Here is a 16,977-nt window from a genome sequence, read left to right on the forward strand (position 1 = left end):
TACTACACACTTACTATGTGCCATGCACTGTGCCAATGGCTGTGCATTAGCTGTTTTAGCTGCCACAATGACCCTATATACTATGAAGCGAGATGAGATTCAGAAAGGTTAAGTTACTTGCCCAAGGTCCCTGATTTGCATGTGGTGGAACTAGGATATGAACACAGGGCTCTGATGCCAAAGCCCATGAGCTCAGCCACCGCACAATACTGCCTAAGAGCAAAGGTTTGGTTGGTCTTCCCTCTCACTTCTTTCTCCCACTTTGCTCTCATCCAGCGTGGGAAAGAGAAGCAAGCAAGATGAGGACATGGTTGCCTTCTCCCCTCCACTCCCACTTTATCCAAGACGTTCTTGTAGATCATTGGGTTCCATCCCCTAAAAAGTATTTCTTAAAGGAAGATTTTTAAAATGAAACCTACAAAGCCTTGCATAGAGCTGGGTCAAGAAATCTAAGGCCCTGCCCATTGTACAGTTAAGAGAACTTAAGAAAGGAGTCACTGAAATAAAAACTGAAATGTTTTTGTTATATAAGCCTCAGAAAGCTTGACTGCTTCCCTATCACCTTGTTCTACTGTATGAGCCTCTGGTTATAAAGCTACATCAGCAACGGTTTTCTACTAATGGAAAACTTGATTATGTTGTGTTGCAGTAACAATGTTTACCTCTTCATCTTCATCATCGAAAAGCGAGACCGAGGTGGGGAGTTTGCTAGGCAGGAGAGATGCATCTTTCGACTTACTCACACTTTGAGAAGAAAACAAATCCTGTTGGATCAAGATTAAAGTTCCTGGTTAATAAAATATAGCAGTTTTTGAAGTATCAGATATAAAACACTAAAGTTTATGACATGATGGCTGCCATGCATCCAGGTCTCTTTGTCAGAGAGGGAAGCTCGCTGACACAGTCCTCGGGGAACACACATCAGTCCATCCTCACTGTGTGCAGGTGAGAAGGAAGAGACCCACATGTAACTCCACGTGGCGTCACTGGAACCCAGAGGTTTTGATACTCTCACCTGGATGATTAAGGGAGGGGAAATTTTTCCAATCAACTTCCTACCACGCTTAAAAAAATAACTTCCTTTTTCTGTCCAGAGAATCAGAGAGATTAAACAGATTTAGTAATGGAAATAGAAGCTAGATTAACAAATTACTGGATCTACAACTCTGTTTTATTTAGTTATATCCTCTTTCCTATAATAAGAGTATGATATGATTTCTTTTAAATAAATACAAATTCAATTTTAACTTTAAAATGTTTGGTGTTCTTGAACGGCAGCTAGGAAATGTTGCAAATTAGAGAAAGATCTGGTAGATTCTGAAGAAATTTCCAAAATGTTAAAAAATGCCAGCCTATAATGCAAAGAAAGATCTGCAAACTGAGTTGCATGAATCAGAAACATGAAATAGGATAACTATTCCCTCAGGATGAGAAACTTCAGTACACAAGAGACAGGCAAATAGGACAAGAACATAGTTTCTAAGACCTCTCTGGATAATTTTTTTTTATCATGGAATCAATGTCTACTCAAATATGGAGTTAATGACTTCATTAACTGAGAAGAGCTCCACTCAGCCCAGTGGTTTTTGCCTAGGCCCCATGGAGTCCCCATGGTCTGTTTGGGTAGAAGGGGACACACAGGGGGAGTCCCAGGCTTTCCATACCTCTCCTGCATTTTAAGCATTGGCAACATTTCACTTAAAGAAAGGGCTGTGTTAAAAAAAAAAAAAAAAGTAGTAGTAAACCAAAACAAAGAACAAAAACAAATTTCAACATCACTGTTTTGGACCCTTGACTAACATCTTCCTTGGTGTTAGGGGGAAAAAAAGGCTTTCCATTACCTTAAACACCTCCCCAAAATGATTCCACAAGGTAAACTTTAGCTCCACACTTGAGATATAAAGGGAGGAGTAAATATTCAATCCTTTTGGTCCAAAGCTCTTCCTAGACTGCATTGTTTTACTTCTCCTTGCCTAAAAACCTCGACAATATCCAATAAAAACAATCTGTGATGGTACACATGGGACAAAGCCTGTGGTGGTGGATTTAAACCTGTCTGCAAATTCATTTACACTCCTACCATCAGGAAGTGGAGTTGGTGTCCCCTGCCCTTGAACTTGGGCAGGCCTTTGTACTGCCTCAACCAACAGAACTTGGTAGAAGTGACCATGCTGACTTCTGAGGCTAGGTTACAAAAAACAGTACAGACATACCTCATTTTATGGTGCTTCACTCTACTGTGCTTCGCAGATATTGCATTTTCCACAGATTCAAAGTTTGTGGCAACCCTGTCTCAAGCAAGTCTGTCAACGACATTTTTCCTACAGCATTTGCTCACTTTGTTTCTCTGTCAGATTTTGGTAATTCTTGAACTATTTCAAACCCTCCACCAGCAAAGATTATGACTTGCTGAAGGCTCAGATGATGGTTAGCACTTTTTAGAGATAAAGTATTTTTAATTAAGGTATATACATTTTTTAGACATAATGCTATTGCACACTTAATAGACTACAGTATAATATAAACGTAACTTTTATATACACTAGGAAACCAAAAAATTCATGTGACTCACTTTACTGAGATATTCGTTTTATTATGGTGTCTGGAACCAAACCCGCAGTATCTCCCAGGTACACCTGTACGGCCTCTGTGCAGCTCTCTTGGGGATCTTACTTTGAAGCCTTGAGGCAACACCCTAAGAAGTCCAGCTTCCCTGAAGCTGCCATGCTGGGAGACCACACAGAGACAGAGACGGACCTCCCAAGAGCCCCAGCTGTTCGAGTCTTTCCCACCCAGGCACCAGACACATGAGTGAGATGACTCTCAGCCTGGCCACCTTCAGACTGGAACCACATGAGAGACCCTAAGTGAAAAATGCCTGGCTGAGCCCAGTCAACTTCTACAACCATAAGAGGTAATAAAACTTATTGGTGTTTTAAGCCACAAAGTTTTGGAGTGATCTGTTTCATAGTAATAAATAATCAGAACACCTTTTGAGTCACTGAAATTGCTCACATTTGGTTTTTTCACTTAGTCAACTGTCCCAATACCAAACACTAGTCTAGGGGTTAAGGACACAAGCAGGAAACACACCATCCTGCCCTCATGGAGCTTACTCTAGCTGGGACATAGACAGTGAACAAGCAGACATGAAGTGTCACATGGCAATACATACTGTGGGGACAATAAAACAGAAGAGGGGCTAAGGAGCACAGTGTGATGTGTGCTGGCGGGCTTGCTATTGTGCAAAGGGCTGTCGCAGGAGACCTCGCAGTGAACTGGAAAAAGTGAGGAAGTGGGCTATCCAGTTCTGGGAAGAGCACTCCCAGAGGGGCAAAAGCCAGCCCAAAGATCTCAAAGTGCCTCGGTGTGTGATGATGAAAAAGCGAAGAGTGTAGGATAAGACCAGAGTGGGAGGCCCCATCATGCTCTACTTATGTGTCAGGAGTTTGGCTTAACTGGACTTCGCTTAATTCCAATCTTCTGCACACTGGCCACCAATGAAATATAAGCCTCAAGATTTTATTTCCATCAACAGTGATCACTCTACCTCCAAAGAGTTGTATGCTCATCCTGGCTATAAGTGCAAAATAACCACAAGAGCTTAACCCAGAGTTTGTAATTTCTTGAAATTACATATAAATTTCTGCCATGTTCCCACCTTTCTCTGTGAAGGGGATTGATTACTGCCCATTACACATTCTCAGATAGGTCTCCGATCCCTTAAAAGCCTGGCCTAAAGTTAGCTCTAAAAGGATCAAGGCCTGTGGAAGCCAGAAAAAGCAGTAACGCTTCTGAGAGTTGTCCCTGCGTCACTGCAAAGGTGCTTCTAGGCAGGGCCCTGGAGGACTGAGGCTGTCTGCAAAGCAGCGCCAGCCCACAAACTGTTAACAGTCTATGCCCACTGTTTAGTGAGACTACTGAAAGAGGAAGCAGTGTGTTGATTTCTGTTCTCGTACAAGCACCTCATTACATTATGGATCAGTTAATAGCCTAAAATATAAGTATCCTGAATTTTCCTCCCAGGAGATTCACTGGATTCAAACCCAACAGTGAAAGTATTGTATACATGTTGCTTTCTATAGACCATGTGTTCTCAAAACATTATTTTCAACGAAAGAAATAAAGTACTTAATAAGCCTTATACCTCTACTGAGAACAACCTGAATCAGAAATACTTTCCAACGTCATATCCATGAACTATTTCCCAGAACTAAGAAAAAGAATGAATTCCTTACCTCAGAGTCATCCTCATCTGAAAATAAACCTTTGTGAGTTTTTGTTTCTGACAAGGCCTTGAGATTTTTGCTGGAAGGGAGGGTAACCTTTGTTGGGAAAAAAAAAAATTGAGAGTTAACAAGCCAGACACCTGAAAATGAGGGTTCATTCACTTATTCATTCAAAAGATGTCCTGAATCTCTGCTAGGATAAGGTCCCAGGCCATGCAGCAGAGGAATAAAAACATCATGGACCTTGGACATGTATCAAGTGCATATAAAGAATTAATGCAAAAAGAGAAGTACCATGGGAAAGAATTTAAAAATTGGTATATGCTAGGAATGAAGGAAGAAACAGTCCTTGTGAAGTAAATTTCTCAGGACAGACAGGACCTGGATATGGGAGATGGTAGAAGCAAGAACACTCCAGGCAAAGGGAACTGTGAGAAAAGAGAAAAACAAGATAAAGCAGAGGGCACATCTGGGGGATCAGGGTAGGACAGACTGCCTGCCTCATACAGTGTACAAGTGGGACATGTACCTAAGCTGGAACCTAAGGTGGGCATCCTAGGAGCCTGCTGGGTTCTGAATGCTGGCACCTAGGTGGTCAGAGGCAGAGATGGTCAGGGTTTCAGGCTGTGCAGGATAGCAAGGGAGGGGACAGCAGCCAGAAGAGCTTAAAGAGTGATGGAGACACAGCCTATTGGCCAAATACAGGTCAATTTGAATTACGATGTTAATGGATCATAACATGTCGAATAGCGAATCTATGATCCTATAGTGATACTAAAAAAGCAGGAAAGAAGGAGAGAAAGCTCTTCTGTTCAGAAGAATGCCAGCTAATTAACATAGAAGAAATGGTAGAAGTAGAACCACATTCTTCTGTTTTCCCCGCCACCCAACATGATAACTGGTTCAGGAAAAGATCACCAGTGGATGTTAAGACCACCGAGGAAGGCAAAATGCAACAACTGCTGAATCTAGGTGCTAGTTATTTGGGTGTTTGTTGTATTCTTTCAACTCTCTGTACGTTTGAAGTCTGCTATACACTTGAAAGGAACAATACTTCCCTCTGGGTTCCAGTGAATTAACAAGATGCCCCAAATCTACACTCCCGTGTTTAGTCTTCCCTCCTGCTCACCTTTTTTTCTGCTCTTTCTTTATTTTCATCTGTCTGACTTACAGTAGCCTCTGGCAAAGCTGCCGCTTTTTCTTTGAACAAATCTCCTTCCTCATCGTCAAAGATACTGGCAGTGGATTTGACTTTGTCTTTAGAAAGAGACCACAGCATAAAATTACACGGAGGTCAAAAATCCCACCACGAAATTCACAGATTAAAAATTCTTTTCTCCCAGGGCTTCCCTGGTGGCGCAGTGGTTGAGAGTCCGCCTGCCGATGCAGGGGACACGGGTTCGTGCCCCAGTCCGGGAAGATCCCACGTGCCGCGGAGTGGCTAGGCCCGTGAGCCGTGGCCGCTGAGCCTGCGCGTCCGGAGCCTGTGCTCCGCAACGGGAGAGGACACAACAGTGAGAGGCCCACGTACCGCAAAAAAAAAAAAAAAATTCTTCCCTCCCAAAGAATGAACAGAAAAAGTATGTTATTGCTTGATTCGTTACGAAGAAATATTAAGTGGACTAGACTGGAATTTTTCAAAGAACACAACAGCTACTCCAATGAAACGCAGGACAGACAGTTTAACCATCTGGCTTACACCCTTATCCAAGCAGCAGTACCTTATGCTTGGAGTAGTTTGGACTGGCATAAAGGGTAAAAAGAGACCTACAGAAAGAAAGATCATTTAAGAGTCAACCGCTCTAGGAATCTGAGAAGTGACAGTTGGCTCCTGCTTTTAAAAAGTTAAACTGGGACTTCCCTGGTGGACCAGTGGTAAAGAATCCGCCTTACAATGCAGGGGACGTGGGTTCGATCCCTGATCAGGGAACTAAGATCCTACACGCCGCGGGGTAACTAAGCCTGTGCGCCACAACTATTGAGCTCACGCACCTCAACAAGAGAGCCGCAAATTACAGAGCCAACGTGCCCTGGAGCCCATGCGCCACAACTACAGAGCCCAGAGCCTGCATGCCACAACTAGAGAAGAGAAAACCTGCATGCCACAACTAGAGAGAAGCCCACGCGCCGCAACAAAAGATCCCGCATGGCTCAACGAAGATCCCACATGCCGCAACTAAGACCCAATGCAGCCAAAAAAATAATAATAAGTAAATAAATAAAAATAAATAAATAATCAATCTTTTTTTAAAATTTAGAAAAATAAAAAGTCAAACTATACAGAGGCATATAAGAGCAAAAACGGAAACCTCCCACATAATCCCACCTGCCAACCCAAACAAGGCCAGCAGGAACAGTTTGATATACATGCTTCTAATTTCCACAAAAGATATACTAACATGTTAACTCTAGTTATTCACAAATATGGCTAAATAATAAATAACACAATTTGAAGAATGTGTCTTATGATTTGCATTTTTCACTCAATGTATCTAGGGTATCTTCCCATGTCAACACACATAAAACTCATTCTTTCTCACAGCTTCACAAAATTCCACTAAATGGAAGGACCATAATTTACCCTACAGATGAATATTTGGGGGGATTCCAACCTTTCGCTACCACAAGCATGGCTGCTGAATGAGGTGTGTGTCACTGAAATAGGGCACTGACTCACGCATGTCCCAGGAGAACAGCAGCTGTCAAGGAAAGCGGCACCAACTTACTTGTGATTCCAAATCAGTTAATCCCACCAAGTGAGAGCCCTTCCCAGCCACGAGAGGCACTTACTCCTTTATTCACTGTCATTTCAGTAGGCCTAGATGTGAGCGTAGTATGTGTCCAGTTTGCACTCTTTCTAAAACCCGGCTATTAGTTCCCTCGCATTTTTGCTGCTGTCTTTACTTTCACACCTACTGCTGGAAAAGGAGCTAAGTCCAGAGACCCTGCTTCTCGATGCTTCCTGGTCCACCTAGTCCTTAGGAGAAAAAGCCCTTTGTTGCTCAAGTTGCTGGAAGTTGTGTGCACCTCAGTGGTCTACCCTTCTTTTCTAGAAAGACAACCAATAAACCCAATCCTTTGCTACTCCAAGTGCAACCCATGGACAAGCAATCTCTGCCTACCAGGGAGCCTGTCAGAAATGCAGAATCGCAGGCCCCACCCTAAACCCAGTGAATCAGAATCTGCATTTTGACAAGCGTCCTGGGAGAGACATCTGCTCATTAAATAACAACTGATTCAGAGGAGTGACTTCATGAACAAGCTGGCTGAAATTTGAGGGGAGAAGAAAGGAGAGTGCCCAAGTGGCCAAGGAGCTAAAAACCCTGTTACAGAAGGGCAAGTCAAGGTCACCTGGGCTTTCTGGTACAGAGCGGAGAAGCTGGGAACTAAACAGCTAGCACGAACATTCTGCTCATGCTCATGTATTTTCCTAAGGACTCTGGAAGAAAGTGTGATTAAAACTTTCTCTCCAATTGAAAAGGTCAAAACTAGCATCTTGGGCAGATATTAGAGGGGAACAGATTTCTCTCTAAATAAGAAAGATAATCCTAGTAATTAGTTTCCAAAGCAGGAAATATTGGTCCATAAAACACAGACCTCCAAGGCACCCTAACTATCTAAGGAGAGATGAGACAATTCTGACAGGAACGCCTGAGGAGGGATCCTGGCACTGCAAGAGATAAGGAACTGGATGAACTTCATGCCTTTTTAGGTCAACATTTTTTTTCTTTTTTTTTTTCCTTTGTCTGCACCACACGGCTTGTAGGATCTCAGTTCCCTGACCAGGGATTGAACCTGGGCCACAGCAATGAAAGCCTGGAATCCCAACCACTAGAGTACCAGGGAACTCCCCTAGGTCAACATTCTTTATTTGGCTAAATTCCCAGAAACAGAAGATGGAGCAGTACCTGTCTTGGGAGGTTTGCTACGGGATGCTGCAAAAAAGTCATCATCGTCGTCGTCATCATCAAAGAGGCCAGCAGGTGCTGGGAGGTACGAGCTTTTCCCTGGAGTGGGCTGCTCGGGCTTCTGGGCCTCCTTCAGTGACGGAGCGCAGGTGGCACCAAACACATCAGTGTCCCCTGTGGGTGGAGGGACAAGACAAACCAGCTGTGAGCCAGGGTGGGTGCACATCCTGACTTTACAGGAGGGGGAAAAGAAAAAAATAGTACCACCACCAAGAACTTGTAGTTTCAGTTCATCCACAAAACACATTAACAGGACCCAACAACCTCCATCCTTTACTGATATAGAATGTCCCACAGTGCAGAATCAACTGATCACTCAGACCGAAAAAAGTCCAAGGCCACTGATTTCTAAGGTAATATGAGCTAACACAGGTTAAGTGAGCTCTCACTCTTCGATGCCCTCTGTAGTTCTTCACACTCTCCTCCCCAGTCAGTCCTTTGAAGATGACAATCTTAAAAATGACAAAACGACAGGTACATACTTTTTGAAAACAAACTCTAAGTTATGATACCTAAAAATACAGAAACAGCTCCTGCTGGGATTTTCTTTCCAGGTTTGGAGGATGAAGAAGCTAAAATGAGAAACAGAGAGATAACATTTCAACAGAGAAAACAACTTTCCTTGTTAAATGCACCTTCCTAAAATATGCGCAATACAATACACAGCTAATAGGAGAATTTTAAAACTCATTTTTCCTAAAAACAAGTATCATGTATTAACGCACATATGTGGAATCTAGAAAAATGGTACAGATGAACCCATTTGCAAGGCAGAAACAGACACACAGACGTAGAGAACAAACGTATGGACACCAAGGGGGGAAAGGCAGGGGTGGGATGAATTGGAAGATTGGGACTGACATATATACACTAATATGCATAAAATAGATAACTAATGAGGACCTGCTGTATAGCACAGGGAAATCCACTTCGCTGTACAGTAGAAACTAACACAACACTGTAAAACAACTATACCCCAATAAAAAAAAATTTTTTTAACTGATTTTCCTCAAAGAGCCATTTTAAAATTCCTTAGTATCGTCTTCCCTACCAATGTCATGACTTTTTTTTCTTGGTATTAAATCAATCTAGGCTGTGACTCCCACGGAAGATCACTGACTCTGGGCAGGCTATAACACTGGGGTTGGCTGGGGAGGCCAAGGAAGATGTAGAGCACAAATGGGGGAGGCAAGGGACAGAGCAAGCAGGGCTCGACAGTTCTGACTCCATCCAGTCCAGTTTGATGAGAATAAGCAAGTAAAAAAGAACAGCAATGGGCTTCCCTGGTGGCGCAGTGGTTAAGACTCCACCTGCCAATGCAGGGGACACGGGTTTGAGCCCTGGTCCGGGAAGATCCCGCATGCCGTGGAGCAACTAAGCCCGTGTGCCACAACTACTGAGCCTGTGCTCTAGAGCCTGAGAGCCACAACTACTGAAGCCCACGTGCCTACAGCCTGTGCTCTGCAACAAGAGAAGCCGTCAAAACGAGAAGCCTGTGCACCACAACAAAGAGTAGCCCCCGCTGGCCGCAACTAGAGAAATCCCGCGCGCAGCAACGAAGACCCAACACAGACATAAATAAATAAATAAATAAATAAATAAATCTATTTTTTAAAAAAAAGAACAGCAAAATATTGGAGATGTCAGTGACAGAAATGAAGACAAAAACAGGAAATCAAGAAACTAGGCAAGTCACCGATGTCAAAAAGTGGAGAGCAGGAACCTCAAGACAATCAGGTCAGCCAGCATCATAATAGGCCTAAAATCTGACAACTTGTGGCCTGGGGAGACCAAGTCACTTAAAATAACTCATTCCCAATTCCCAAGAACTATCACAGACATAATGGAATAAAATTTTTAAGTTTTTAAATAGCTTATGGATGCTTTTTAAAAATTCCACAAATTATTCTAATGCACACTGGGCTGAGGAATTACTGATCTCCAACTTATGTGCAGAATTTCAGAAATGTTTCTTTGAACTAAACTTGATTAAATTAAAATATCCTCAACACTGCTGGAGTGCTTTCGCTGGTTGACTCTGAATTCTCTAAGAAAGAGACAAAATTGTGATGTGGGTTTACAGATGGTACTTTTTGTTTTTTTTCCAAGACGTGAATTAGTGTAAAGGAACAGCTTTTAACTAGATCAAAGCAAACACAACAGCTTCCTGCCTAACATAGAAACAAGGTTTGGGAACAACTTCAAGGGTTCCATCTCCTGATGGGAAGTAACCAGTTCTGGAAATCTGTGCATGAAGAAGCACAGGCACCATCAATCCACGCTCACCTTCATTAACAGAGGCTCGAGCTCCCCGATCCTGAGGGGCATCCATGAAGAGGTCACTCTGCTTGTAATAAAGTATACAACACAGTTCAGAATAGCAGAGGAAAATGGAGCTGCAGTAAAGATGTCTAAAGAAAAGTGCCTTGTAAAGTTTAAAGCTACATAGTTACTGTTCTGTCAGAAAATCAGTTCCAAAGTGAAGACTATGCCAAAATCAGACCCTGAAATAATTTAGGTCTGCCCAGGAATTAAATACAAATGTGGAAAAAGACAAAACACAAGGTAAGAAACAATCACTTAACCAAGTAAATTTTCCACTATTAACACTCACATCCTCTCCCTATTTAACAAAGGGCATCAGGATACAGTATTTCCTCATTTTGTGATTCTTAGTTCAAAATCTCCTAAAATATGAAAGTAGAAGCAACTTCCAACTAAGAAGCCATCCTTTCCTTACTAAAGGAACTAACTGTATTTCTTCCCTGTGGACACGTGACACAGCTATGGAGAGCTTCGCTATTCCCGCTGACTTACCTCCTCATCCTCATCATCAAAAAGTCCCTTCCCTCCGCTGAACAGGCCACCTCTAGAACCAAATGGTGAGAAGTCTTCATCTGTCAGCTTGGGGGGTGCGAATAAGTTATCTTCTTCATCTAGCAAACAGAAAGAAATGTTTTTCAGGGAGAATTAAAGATGCGTTTAGAACCCCAGTTCTGGGGATTAACCTTTATAACACCTCCAAAACTGGCATAGAGTTTATCTAACCATATGTAACAAGGACTGCTTGAATGCTGGCAGTCTCAGGACCTTCAGACAAAAACTCATTAAACAGTTCACTGAATCCCTTAAAATGCTCTTTGGTTTCCCCACTCTCAAGTCTGTAAATGTCTGGGGCAAGGTAAACTCTGCAGGCAATTACTTTCATCTAAATTTCTTCTGAAGCAAGTCTATGCTTCGATTGCCATTCAAGACCTATTCCACCAGAATTTGAGGGACAGAAAGGTAGACTGAAGAGAGAGCTGCAGATTGACACAGTCCCAGGTGGAAACATAATGGACATTAACACTGAACGTTAAAGGGTCTGATATAATATTCCTTATTGAAAACAAATGCTAGAGCTCCCTAGTTTCTAAACGTCTACAGAAGTCTAGAAAGACAGCTAATGATCCCTATAAAATCTAGTAATTCAAATCTTTAAGGCATTTTAACTCCACACTCACTTCCCCCCACACCCCAAAAGCATGCTCTTAAATGCTTTCAAAAAGTGTACAGAGACAGACCTCATGTGTCAGCACTTAAAGAGGCACTTTTACAGATCACATAAGCAATATTCCCATTCCTGGGTCAAGAGCCTCCTAAAACAAGAGAATTGAGGGGAAAGGCTTACCATCTGAGGGAGTTTTCCTTTCCTTCTTCTCTTTCAATGTCTTCCGAGGTTTTGCTTCCCCTGGGGATAAGCCTTGAAGAATATTTCACAGTTTGAACAATACTCAGTCCACCCTTAGTATTTACCTACTGATTCTTCACACACATCTGCCATCCTCACAACTCCTAAGCTAAGAGCAAGACATTCAACTTTGTATCTCAGCTCCACCTGAGCACCCCTCTCAGTGCCTTACCCAGAGCAGATACTCAAAAAGTGCCTCTTTTTAAGGCAGAAAGCTTCAGCTACCATACCAGGGTCACGTGCATGACAGGACTGCATTTGCTGAAAGACTTCTGACATCTTTCCACTCTGTTAAATCACTAGAATATAGTGTATGGTACATTTTTATCTACTCAAAATAAAACATAGGAGTAAATATTAAGCCAAGGATTCTTCATCTGGGGCCCATGGTTCTCTGTGGTACCCAGTAATCCCATGAAACTGCATATACAGATGCACATATGTGCATTTTTTGGGAGATGGGCTGGGGGTGGGGGTCCACAGTGTTCAGTTATCAAAGAGTCTATAAGCCAAAAAAGATAAGAACTACAATTTAAGCCTCTTGCGCCTTAGTAATTAAACAAGGAAATCTGCACTCAGTGAAGCCCAGCAGAGGGTCCTCCACTTCCCCACTGCCCCTTTAGCTCATCTCGGTGGCAGTGACATACTTGTTTGCTCCTCTTCCATCCGGCTTGCAGCATCCCCTTTGATCCGAGCTGCCAGCTCATCAGCAAATGACGTAGGTCTACTTTTTTTCTACAGGCAGAGAAGACCAAAAGAATCACTTTTTTGTAACATTTTTCGTAACAAACTAGTACAGTTTACTTTTGGACACCTAACAAAACTATGTAAACAATGGCAAAGAAATTGAACTGGTGAGAAAATAAGGTTTAACTAAATAAATGTAAACACATGCACCCTATACAGATCACCTGAGAAAGAAGACTCAGTGTTCCTTCAAAGGGAGATCTCTTTATTTCCTTATTTTTTTATACTTCACTTTAATACATGGTGGTTTTCTTATCTAGATCTAGATAAGAAAACTACCATGAAGTGCTTGGGTGGGTGGGGGGAGTATTAGGATCTTAAAACTCTGAAACTGAATATATTTTGAATGATCTAACTTGTAAAATCTTAACATTTGGAGAAGAAAGTGGTACTTGTAAGGCAACTTGGGCTGCTCAACCATTATTTTCAAAAGTGTAAATGAAATTACAAATAGGATGCAAAATGAGACAGTTACAAATAGAAATGACAATAAAAGGAATGAGTACTAGGTACCATTTCTAAAACCTTGCCAAGTGATAGCAACTATAGTCTTTCTTACAGGTCTGGAATTTTCTTCAATGTCCTCGATATCTTCCTCCTCCTTCTCAGAGTCAGCAAAAATGTCACAACCATCATCATTCTCTTCTTCATCACTCATTTGTGCAGTGTGCTAAGAGTATAAACCACCAGATTAAAACTATTAGATACGGTCATCAAGCTGAAAAAGAGATACTTCCACTTAGCCTTCAGACTTCCCTTTCAAATTGGGAACAACAAATAATGCACCAAAAGTTATGAAGCAGTAAATGTGCTAGAACAAATAACACACAAGATTTATTTTCAGTGCAATAGCAAAAGATTGAAATAATAAAAATGTCCAGGCTTCCCTGGTGGCGCAGTGGTTGAGAGTTCGCCTGACAATGCAGGGGACACGGGTTCATGCCCTGGTCCGGGAAGATCCCACATGCCGTAGAGCGGCTGGGCCCGTGAGCCATGGCCGCTGAGCCTGCGCGTCCAGAGCCTGTGCTCCGCAACGGAAGAGGCCACAACAGTGAGAGGCCCGCGTACCACACACACACACAAAAAAGTCCATCACTAGAGAAATGAATAGACTAAATAAGTATAGCCTTATCTTAATAAAAATACTAATAGTCAAAAGGAATAAGCTGTAACAATTGGAGAGACATCCAAGACCAATCAAGTGACAAAACAGTGAATGATAAACCCCGAATGATATCCTGACCACGTCCTGACACATACACAACACCATTTCTATGAACACAGACATATTTGTGAACGCAAAGAACAACACTTGGAATATGCACTCCCAGATGATAACACCAGTTACTTCTGGAGACCATGAGGAGATGAGGATTGGATGACTCAAACTTAGTCTTATGTGTTAAGTTCTAACTTTTTACAAAGGCAACCACTGGTGTGTAAAAATTGTATAATTAAAAAAAATTTTTTTAGCATGGAAATCAATAAACTGTGCCAGGCACTATGCTAAAAGCACTTTTAAACTAATTTAATTCTTAGAACTCTGAGGTTAGCAGTGGCACACACAACAAATCTATCTTTAACGATACAAACAAATCCTTCCACCAATGCTTTTAATCACCGTACGGTATTATTTGAAAAACTGTCCAGGGACTTCCCTGGTGGTCCAGTGGGTAAGACTCCGTGCTCCCAATGCAGGGGACCCAGGTTCAATCCCTAATCAGGGAACTAGATCCCACATGCATGCTGCAAATAAGAAGCCCGCATGCCACAACTAAACATGCTGCTACGAAGATCCTGTGTGCTGCAACTAAGACCCGGTGCAACCAAAATTAATTTTTTAAAAACTGTCCGAATTTACAGATCTAATAGTAAATTCCATAGAAATAAATACACTGTACAGAAGGATTATTAAAATTATAAAGATGAGCCACATTTGTGAGTACAACTGAAAAAAATACAAGTAACAACCAAAAAGTGCTAAATCTTTCACTTGATAATTGGAAATTTTTGTGAAAAAATATTTCCGAATGAGGAAAGTGAAATGCAAATTGGGATCATCTCAATATACCACCGTACATACACTTTGGTAGCAAAAATCATAATCCCAGTGCTGATGAGATTCTGGGAAAATCATTATGCATGATCTGTTAATCTGAATGTCCATTAGACAGTAGTATCAAGTGACTCTACACCACCTAATTCCTAAGGAAAGAGCTCACAGAAGGAAAGGATTTTTATGTATGAAAACACTGAATGCAGCATTATGTCAAAAATTAAAATTTACAAATAAACTATTTCCCATACACATTTAAAGACTACAACAGTATTACATATGTATGTTAAAAAAATATAGAAGTTTACAAAGCAAATTACAAAGACTATTTAAAATGTCAAGGAAACACCTGTGACATGTTAATATAAAATAACAGAAAATAAAATATGCACGTTATGAAAAGAACATATCCTTAGAAGGATATACAAAAATTAAGACAACAGTGCTAAGACAGTAGGATAATAAGATTTCCATCTTTGGAGTGTTCCTTAGCCTTACTGCTATACTGTCTCAAATTTTAAAATAGGAAAGGTGTGTTCATGTGAAAAATTCAGTTTTGGTAATCAGGCCTTGTTTTATAGGCTCCGTTTCTCAATTTCATTTTTTACTTCTTTGTTGTCTAAGAAAAATGAAGATAAAATATAAAGCAAATGAGAAAAAATATACAAGAGGGTAGTTAGCCTAAAAACATGAAACATTTGAAGGAAACATGAATAGTTGTAAACATGAATAAATCCTCACTTTCCCCTAAGTCATTCAAAGTAATTTTAGCATAGATTTAGTATAAATGCTATGCTTCAATTAAAATTTAAGTCACTTCAACATACGCATCTTACCCGGTTTTGATCATTGTCACTATGATTGGCAAAATCTTCATCTGACTCCTTTAGGAGAAAAAAAAAGAGGCTTTTTTGTTAACACAGGCTTTACTTGGAAGCACAGAAATGATCTTGGGTCTAAGTCTCTGGGGTAGCCAACACTGGGTCTCTCTGTACCGACTACTGGTCACCTGACGTATCAAGATGCAGATAAGGTGGAGAGTTGGCAATGTCGCCAAGGACAATTCCAGTTAACATGTCATTTTTGTGATTCATTTAAACCTCTCTATTTGTTCACATTGATCTGCCCTATCATCTCTAACCTTTGGATTTAAAGTAAGAGTTGCACATTTAATTAACTAAATTATCAAAAGTTGGTTTGCATTATTTTACATTTTGGACTACATTTTCTATTTTCCCTCTAAGTAGGTTAATTACTTCAGCAGGCCCAAGAAGGGAACATGAGTGTTTAATATGAGCAATGAGGTAAAGAGTTGCTTCAATGGCTAAAAGCAAAGGATTTAGCTAAAGACAATCAGTTATACAGCAAGGTTATTTTAGAAAAGTTTATTTCCTACTATTAGGTTTTTTTGTTGGGAGGGCTGGAGGGAGGGGGACAGGAAACGGAGACTGTGGAAACAGAGGAGAAGAAAGGAGCACACATACAAAGCTATCTCCGTTTATAAATCAACACTCAGGGACTAACCTTCAAAGGGTTTCTGTCCTTTGCAATAACGAGTATTCCATTTAAAGGAACAACCCCAGATACAACAGTGGCCAAGGCCCACAGACCCTGAGACCGTAGAGCAGGGAGTCAGATCATGCTCTGTGGGTATGAAGATGCCAGAGGCAACAGCAAAGCTAACATGTAAGTGGATGCTTTCAGGATCCTTCTGGTCTAGAAAGTCTTTATAGTAAAAGCGTTTTAGATGTGGACTTTTTCCCTAGAATTACTCAAAGATAGAACTTACTCAAAGACTGTATCTCAAGCAGAGATTCCACCAAAATATCTAAGCTGCCGCCCTCAAAATATATTGGCAAGAAGAGAATTTGGTGGGGAGGTGAGAGGGTAATGGTAAAAGAGATTAAAGCAGTTTTCCTTGGTTTTTGTATACACGACAAAAAGGAACTCCCACCCCAAGGGGAAAAACTTCAGAATATGGCTTCTGTCACTATTAAAAGGTTTATGTAATCAAATTGCTAATTCACAAATACGTTATTTATTTAGCCCACTAAACACACCCTAAGTTTCCTGCCCACCGTGACGTGGACACACCAGAAAGCCCTTACCTCTTCTTCATTCTCTTCTTCACTGTCCGCAATACTACCACGATCGCTGCCTACTGAACCTTCTGGTGAGAAGAAAGATAAAGGTTAGCGCCAATATTCATAAGGAAAGATCCTTAGTTCCTTTTCAAGATCACAAACC

General features: G+C 41.3%; 1 protein-coding gene across 13 annotated transcripts in view; it reads right to left on the minus strand.

Annotated features, from left to right (window-relative positions):
- LOC132492975 (WASH complex subunit 2A-like) overlaps positions 1-16,977 on the minus strand; it is a 57,087-nt gene that overhangs the window by 26,162 nt on the left and 13,948 nt on the right. For 8 of the 13 annotated variants that reach the window (XM_060103034.1, XM_060103062.1, XM_060103043.1 and 5 more), the window contains exons 7-18: positions 16,839-16,900; positions 15,567-15,614; positions 13,234-13,344; positions 12,575-12,662; positions 11,868-11,939; positions 11,015-11,133; positions 10,484-10,544; positions 8,710-8,769; positions 8,138-8,311; positions 5,359-5,486; positions 4,239-4,325; positions 663-764 (exon numbers count right to left, since the gene is read on the minus strand). In XM_060103034.1, the coding sequence (XP_059959017.1) occupies positions 663-764; positions 4,239-4,325; positions 5,359-5,486; positions 8,138-8,311; positions 8,710-8,769; positions 10,484-10,544; positions 11,015-11,133; positions 11,868-11,939; positions 12,575-12,662; positions 13,234-13,344; positions 15,567-15,614; positions 16,839-16,900 (1,112 nt within the window). The remainder of the gene's footprint in view (positions 1-662; positions 765-4,238; positions 4,326-5,358; positions 5,487-8,137; positions 8,312-8,709; positions 8,770-10,483; positions 10,545-11,014; positions 11,134-11,867; positions 11,940-12,574; positions 12,663-13,233; positions 13,345-15,566; positions 15,615-16,838; positions 16,901-16,977) is intronic. The other 5 variants (XM_060103052.1, XM_060103007.1, XM_060102964.1 and 2 more) reach the window with 3 other exon arrangements.

The sequence above is a fragment of the Mesoplodon densirostris genome, chromosome 1, assembly GCF_025265405.1.
Source record: "Mesoplodon densirostris isolate mMesDen1 chromosome 1, mMesDen1 primary haplotype, whole genome shotgun sequence".
Lineage (NCBI taxonomy): Eukaryota > Metazoa > Chordata > Mammalia > Artiodactyla > Ziphiidae > Mesoplodon > Mesoplodon densirostris.